This window comes from Elephantulus edwardii, unplaced genomic scaffold (genome assembly GCF_000299155.1).
Source record: "Elephantulus edwardii isolate Elephantulus edwardi_28Jun2011 unplaced genomic scaffold, EleEdw1.0 scaffold00133, whole genome shotgun sequence".
Lineage (NCBI taxonomy): Eukaryota > Metazoa > Chordata > Mammalia > Macroscelidea > Macroscelididae > Elephantulus > Elephantulus edwardii.
The window spans coordinates 5992506-6000395 of NW_006399883.1; the positions used below are offsets into that span (position 1 = coordinate 5992506).

Here is a 7890-nt window from a genome sequence, read left to right on the forward strand (position 1 = left end):
GAGGATAAGAAGGCCGTGTCATGATCTACATAGTGCCATTATTCACAATTTAGATGAAATGGAAAAGTTCCTTGAAAGACACCACTGTTACCGTAAGAGTTAAGAGATTAGGAAAATCAGATAGCCTTATATATCTTTAAGAAAGTGAATTAGAAATATACAAGTTTTCCAGAAGGTAATCCACGCCCAGAGGACTTTGCTGGTGAAAGATAGCAGACAGTTAGGAAAGAAAGAAGGTGTTGGAAAGCTGCCTCAGTGTCCCTGAGCTGGCTGGGCTGGATGCAGTGCTCAGAGCGCAGGCCGTGCAGCTCCAGGTGCTGCAGGCGCTGCCTCTTTAAGGGTGGCGACATCACAAGGCTGTGGAAGGCAGTGGCCATCCTGGAACTTGGTTGTTGTGGGGCGTCCGTCCGTGGTCAGAACTCCACCTCCATGGTGTCGCAGGCCCGCTTGTAACTGCTGAAGGCACACCAGCGGCCATGGCGGAGGGGAGTGAACTGATGAACAGGCTCATGAGTGAGAACGCCGACCTCAAGAAGCAGGTGCGGCTCCTCAAGGAGAACCAGATGCTGAAGCGGCTACTCAGTGAGAGCTGCCAGGAGAGTGGGGGCCGTGCAGCCACTCGTGAACTCCTCTTCCCCAGGGCCCCCAGTTACCCCGAGGCCTGCTCCCCTGCGGGTGCAGGTAAGACCATGCAGGGGCCCTGGGAAGCTTCCTTCATTTCTAAGCGGGCCACTGAGCCTGTCCTGGCCGATGGGCCAGGGCCCCAGTGAGTGACTACCACAGAAGGGGTGACAGTGGCTTACACAGCACACCGAGGCCCTCACAGCTCTCCAGGCCCACTCGCCTAAGCCAGGCTTCACCGGGCATGGCAGTGTGCTTGGCTGCACCCTTCATTCAAGCACATGAGCTGGCTGGCAAACAACATGAGGGTGGCCCACAAGCCCTGGGTGGCTCTCTTCCCATCTTGTCAGAGCACACCTCACATACAGGAGATGCTGTCCATGGTGAAGAGGACCTTTAGTCACCAGGGTCCTTCCTGGGATCAAGCAAAGAGTGGCCTGGTTTTACCCCATGATCTATTTGAACATTCTAGGCTCTCTATAGGACAGTTGTTTGCTCTGTTGTCACAGTTTTTGCGAATGAATTCCTTTGGAACATGGGAAGTGTAGGCTGGGGCATGGTTGATGGAAGATGAACTTGGTATTTGACCGCTCGGATGGTGGGCAATTAGATGGAATCCCCTGAGGATGTCCAGTGACTGAAGAGCTCAATTTCCTGCTGGAAGTGGAGCTACTTATGACCACCCTGTGAGGATGGGGACAGAGGTCCAACCCGCGATATGGGACAGGTGACCCAAAGTGTTCTCCATGTTTCTTGCTGTCTTGCAAGAGGTCAAATGTTTTCTTAAGTCTGTTCCCAAGGTGGTTGCTGATTCCTTGGAAAGGGTCCTGGAGCCTTGGACAACAGCTTACTGGCAGAGAGGGTCCCTGGCGTGGCTGTGGGCCTCTAAATGCTTAACTTTGTATTGGACACAGTGTGTATCCTGAAAGGCTGTGCATTCAAGAGGTTAGGCTGCAGTTCTACGTGGGGCTGGTACCCTGGCCCTATGTCCTGTCCACTGGGCTTGTGTTGTATAAAGGAGTGCTGTGAGCTTGTGTGTTCTGGCCTGAGGGGACTCTTACAGCATTGTAACACCTTCATTCTCAAAGGGTCTGGAGGAAGGAAGACAGAGTGTGAGGGACCCTTGCATGAGATGTGTGGGAAGAGGAAAAGAACTTTGGGATCAGTGATGGCCAACAACGACTGGAGAGCCAGTCCAGAGCCACTAGCCTGACTTCCTGCTTGCTCACACATCCTGTGCCCCCTATGTCTGGTGTGGTGACCTCTTGCACTACCCCTGGTGGGCTAGTGGTCTCAGGCAGCCGCTCAGTTGTGTGGTCAGAGATGTACTTTCTGCCCATTCCCTGGCCCTAGGGTCTTGGTCACTCTTACCACAGCTGCCAAGAGTCATGTAATGTATGTGTTCTTTGTTCCAGGAACTCAATCCACTAGGCTAATCTCAAGGCACAAAGCCATTGTGGTCAGTATAGGCAGGGGCGGCGGGATGCCTTAGAGTAGGTGCAGATGGAGGAGGGTGGAGGCCCTTGCTAGCACAAGGCCTGAGAGGATGCCTGTGAGGAATGCCACCTTCGCGACACCCAGGGTGAAAGCCCTTCCACTCCTCCTCACTCCAGCCTCCAGCCCCATGGCCTGGTCAAGCCCCTGCAGCTGGACCCTGGCCTCTCAATGCTTGTTCCCTTCAAGGTTGACATCTTTGTTGAGTTGCTCTCAGGGCCTGTGTTGGCTATCCGCTGAGGATGTGGACCAGATCCAGGGCAGCTGCTGTGCAGCTTTGGTGCCAGTGGGATTTCCTGCTGTGATGGGAACTTGGGAGCCAAGCTGGGCAGAGGTCTCTCTCTGTCTCCTATTCCCTGGTCCTTCTCTCACAACAGAGATGGTGACCAGAGTTGTATGTATGCTCACATCTGCTTCATGCTCGTGCATAGAGCCAGTGCTGTTAGGGCCCAGGAGAGTCCCCTTCCTTTGTTCTCTTTCCTCAAGTCTCAGTTGAGACCCAAGTTTGGGACCAAATGGCTACAGGCAGTTCAGGTCCAGCTCAGCTCTGCATGGACAGGGTGATCCACTTAGATTGCCTCAGACTGTGGCTTCAGCAGTCAATGCTGTGGATGTTCTCAGCAACCAGGTCAGACATAGACATACGTGCTCAGGGAAGTCCAGGCTCTGGGCTTGTCTCATCCTCAGTTTCTTGGCTTCATGACAAAGTCCTGGAAGGAGTGCAACCTGGACCTTAGGTATTATAAATCAAAGCTTGTATTGTTTCCTGGAGTCTGTTCGGCCCTTATTCAGAAAAAAAAATATATATATATTTATATATAACTTTATATATATACATATATATAAAGTTTTAAAAAATTATATTTTAACTGTGAATTTAACGAAAATTTACAGAAAAGTTGGATTTTCTTTCATTTATTCATTGTTCCATATTTTCTTCTGTCCTCCATCCTTCCACCCCCAGATCACCTTCTTTTTTAAAAATATTCATTCATTGTTGCAAGAAGACGAAGTTTCCTCTTAGCATCATAACACTGTTAAAAGTATATATTATAATTGATTATACATTCTTCCAAATTTAGTGTGCCACAGTTCAATGACCTTTTCTTACATGAAATCAAAGTTCTTTCAAACTTTGAAGTAAATAACACTAAGAAATATTTTTAATACCTAGAATTATCTCCTTTGTTACTGTTGTTGTCATTTGCCATCGAGCCAACTGTGACTTTTAGTAACCCATGCACAATAGCTCGGAACCTTGTCCTATCCTGAGTCAACTCACTGTCTCCAACACGTCGGTCCTCATTATCCCAGTTACTATGTGAATCCATCTCATCCAGGGTCTTCCTTTTCCGTGACCACCACCCTTCCAAACATGATATCCTTCTCCAAAGACTAGTCCTTCCTGCCAATAGGCCCACCAAAATATGTCAGAAAGAGCTTCAAAATTCTTGCCTCCAAAAAGCAAGTTGGTTTCACCCTCCAGGACAGACCATTTTGTTTTCTTGGAAGTCCATGATATATGCGGTACTCTTCTCCAGCACAACAACTCAAATGCATCAATCCTTCTTCTGTGATCCTTTGTGATTGTCCAGCTCTCTGATTCATAGCAAGTAATTGTGAAGACCATGGACTGGATCAGGTGCACCTTCGTCTTCAGACTGACACCGTTGTTCTTTAGCACTCTGCAGAGATCCTTGACAATTAATTCCTTAGGATATATTTTTATGAAAATGTAGCATATTTTAATTTCTTTACATATATCTTTAATATTCTTTTTAAAAGTACTTCAGTGAACATTTACATAACAAATGGGTTTACCATTTTAAAATTGATACACATTTTATTTAATAATATTAATTACAATACTCACAATGGAATAACATTTATCCCACATCTTCCTGTAATTCTCATTTCAGTGAATCTGAAGTCTTTTACCCTATCCATTTCTGCCTTCTGGGTTTATCCTTGGGTAAAGGTTGCTCTTATTTTTCGATTCTTTTTTCTGATGCTTCATCCTTTGCAATTACATGAAGATGTTGTGAGTCTCAGTTTCCTCAAGCCTCTTCAGTTGACCCTCACATATCAATCACATTTCTGATAAGTTTATTCCTTGAGCATTTAATGTTATTTGTTGCAATTATGAATGAGATGTCTTACCCCAGCATGGTTTCAGAATGATTAGTGCTGGTATGCAAAAAAATTGTTGTTTCTAGCCACTCTGCTAAGCATTTATATGCTGATATATATTAAATATATATTTATTATATCATACATGTTATTGTTGTTATGTACCGTTGAGTCACCTGTGACTCATAGCAACCCTATGTATAACAGTTCTGAAGCCTGCCCTGTCCTGAGCCAGTCTCAATGACTCGGACACACCTATCTCTATTTCCCTGGTTACTGTATCAATCCACCTATCTGGGATCTTCCTCTCCTGCGTCATCCCTCCACCCTTCCAGTATGATGTCCTTCTCCAAAGATTGGTCTTTCCTGGCCACATGCTCAAAGTATATGAGATGGTGCTTCAGAACCCTAACCTTGAAGGAGAAACTTGGTTTCATTCTCTCCAAGACAGACCTCTTTGTTTTCTTGACAGTCCATGGAATATTCAAGACTCTTCTCCAGCACCACAACTCAAAGGCATCAATTATTCTGTCATCCTTAGTCATCATCTAGCTCTGTGATGTATAGTAAGTAATTATGAAGACCATGGCCTGGATGAGGCGCACCTTAGTCTCTAGACTGACATCATTGCTTCTCAGTACTCTGGAAAGGTCTCTGACAGCAGATTTACCTAATGCAATTCACCTTTTGTTTTCCTGCCTGCTGGTGCCAAGAGTGTTGACTGTGGAGCCCAACAAGTTGCAACTGTTAACAATCTGAACCTCTACTCCATCCATCATGGTGTTGCCAATTGGCTCAGTGGTGAGAATATTTGTCTTCCTGATGTTGAGCTTTAGTCCATATTAAAAACTATAATCCTTGACCTTCTGCAGCAAATACTTCAGGTCCTCCTCAGTTTCAGCAAGCAAGGTTGTGTTAACTGCATAATATAAGTTGTTGATGAGTCTTCCTCCAATCCTGATGCCACATTTCTTCTCATAAAGCCCAGTCTCCCAAATGATCTCTTCTGCATATAGATTGACAAGGTATGGAGAAAGGACACATCCCTGATGCACTCCTTTTCTGATTTTGAACCATGCAGTGTTTCCCTGCTCTGTTCTGAGAACTGCCCCCGGTCCAAGTATAAATTCTGCATAAGCACAATCAAGTGTTCTGGGACTCCCATTCTCCTCAAGGTTAACCACAATTTGTTATGACCCACACAGTCAAATGCTTTTGACTGTCAATGAAACACAGATAGATATCCCACTTGTACTCTTTGCTTTCTGCCAAGATCCATCTGACATTGGTGTTAATGTCTCTAGTGCCACAGTCTCTACTAAACCCAGCTGCTATTTCTTGTAGTTCTCTGTCAATGTACTGTTCCAGTTGTTTCTGGGTAATCTTCAGCAAGATTTTGCTTGCTTATGACATGAGTGGTACTGTATGATAATTTTCACACTCTGTTGGGTCACCTCTTTTTGGAATGGGAATAAATATGGATCTCTTCTAGTCAGTAGACCATGTAGTAGTCCTCAGATTTTTTGGCACAACCTGGTGAGCACGTCAGGCAGCATCTGTTTGTTGAATATGTCAATTGATATTCCATCAATTCCTAGGGCTTTCTTTTTAGCCAAGTCCTTCAGAGCATCCTGAACTTCCTCCTCATCACCATTGCCTCTTGATTATACAGTGTTTCTTGAAATTCTGTGTCAGCCAATTTTTTTTCTTTTTTTTTTAATACAGTGACTCCTGCCATCTTCCTTTACTACTTCCTGGATCATTCATTATTCTGCCCATGACATCCTCAGTTCGAACCTTGAATTTGTTCTTTAGTTCCTTCAGCTTAAGAAATGTCAAGTGAATTTGGCCCTTTTAATTTTTGGACTCCAGTTCTTTGCACATTTCATTGTTATACTTTGCTTTGTCTTCCTGTGCTGCCCTTTGAAATTTTCTATTCAACTCCTTAGCTTCTTGATTTCTCCCTTTGCTTTGGCTTTTTGGTGCTCTAGTGCAATATTCAGAGTCTCTTCTGACATGCATTTTGGTCTTTTCTTCTTCAGTCTTTGTAATGGCCTTTCGCATTCTTTGTGGATGATATTCTTGATATCCTCCCACAACTCATCTGGTCTTTGTTCATTTGTGTTCAAGTCCTCAAATCTGTTCCTGAGTTGGTTTTTAAATTCAGGTGGAACAGACTTAAGGTCAAATTTTCACTCCTGTGGGTTTGATTTGACCTTCTTTGGCTTTTATCTGTATATATTTGTTGTGTACTGTAGAGTCAGAACCAATCCATAGCTGACCCGCCAGCAGATTTTAGAGGCAATTAATTGCATGGAAGGAGATTGTCCATCAATAGACAATTGTCTGTCAGTAGACAAGCTAGAGACATTGAACTGTGTTCCTTTGGGAACACAGTGCAGCTTCTTGTGTGTGTATGTGTATATATATATATAAAATTGTCCTCCATTTTTAATTTCTAAAATAGCATTATTTACAAATTATGCTTTTAATTGAGATCTAAGCCTGTTGTTGTTCTGATTGTTATGTGCCATCGAGTTACCTGCAACTCATAGCGACCCTATGTACAACAGCTCTAAACTCTGCCGTATCCTGTGCCAATCTCACCATCTTCGACATACCTACTCCTATTACTCCAGTCACTGAATCAATCCACCTCATAGAGGGCCTTCCTTTCCTGTACTGTCCCTCCACTCTCCCAAGCATGGCTTCCTTCTCCAAGGACTGGTCCCTCCTTGCAGCATGTCCAAAGTATGTAAGATGAAGCTTCAGAATTCTTGCCTCCCAGGTGCAGCCCAGGTTCACCCTCTCCAGGACAAATCTGTTTGTTTCCTTGGCAGTCCATGGTATATTCAATACTATTCTCCAGCACCACAGCTCAAAGGCATCAATTCTCCTTCTGTCATTCCTAGTCATTGTCCAGCTCTCTGATGCATAGCAAGTGATTGCAAAGACCATGGCATGTATCAGGCACACCTTAGTTTCCAGACTGAGATTCGGCACTTTAGAGATGTCTCTAACCACAGACTTTCCTATCACAATACGTTTTTTAATTTCCTGGCTGCTGGTGCCAAGATTGTTGACTGTGGATCCAAGCAAACCAAAACTCTGAACAATCTCAATCATTTCACCATCCATTATGATGCTGTCAGTTGGCCCAGTGATAAAGTCTTCCTGAGTTTCAGCAAGCAGGGTTGTGTCATCTGCATAACTCAAACTGTTGATGATTCTTCCTCCAATCCTGATGCCACATTCCTCCTTTGCTTCTTATTTCTGTTGCTGTTTTATCAAGACTTGTAGAACCTTGCTTTGGTCTTAATCTTTTCCATGGTAGTTGGAAATGGACTCCATCTTTGCCCTGTTCCCTTGGCTGTGGTCAGTACTTATCACCACCAAGTGGTGAGGGACAGGTATGGAAGCCTAGCCCAACCTTTGTGTCCATGCTTTAGGCTTCAGTGTTTGCTAACTGTGGTCTTATTTGATGGTTTGCAATAGATGTCCCTCTGCCCCTAGGAAGGAGCCTTTGTCAGAGGTGCCTTCAGCAGCTTCTCATTTGCTCATCTGTGATCTCATGATCACCTCCAAGTTTTGGCCATGTGCTGCTTCAGTACCTCGTGTGTGTGTGTGTGTGTGTGTGTGTGTGTG

The 7890-nt window shown here is 44.7% G+C and overlaps 1 protein-coding gene across 2 annotated transcripts in view; it reads left to right on the forward strand.

Annotated features, from left to right (window-relative positions):
- Window positions 1–476: 476 nt before the first annotated feature.
- The window catches only part of SPATC1L (spermatogenesis and centriole associated 1-like), a 52499-nt gene continuing 45085 nt past the window's right edge, over window positions 477–7890 (forward strand). The window contains exon 1 of one of the 2 annotated variants that reach the window (XM_006893925.1): window positions 477–681. In XM_006893925.1, coding sequence (XP_006893987.1) covers window positions 477–681 — 205 coding nt within the window. The remainder of the gene's footprint in view (window positions 682–7890) is intronic. The other variant, XM_006893926.1, reaches the window with a different exon arrangement.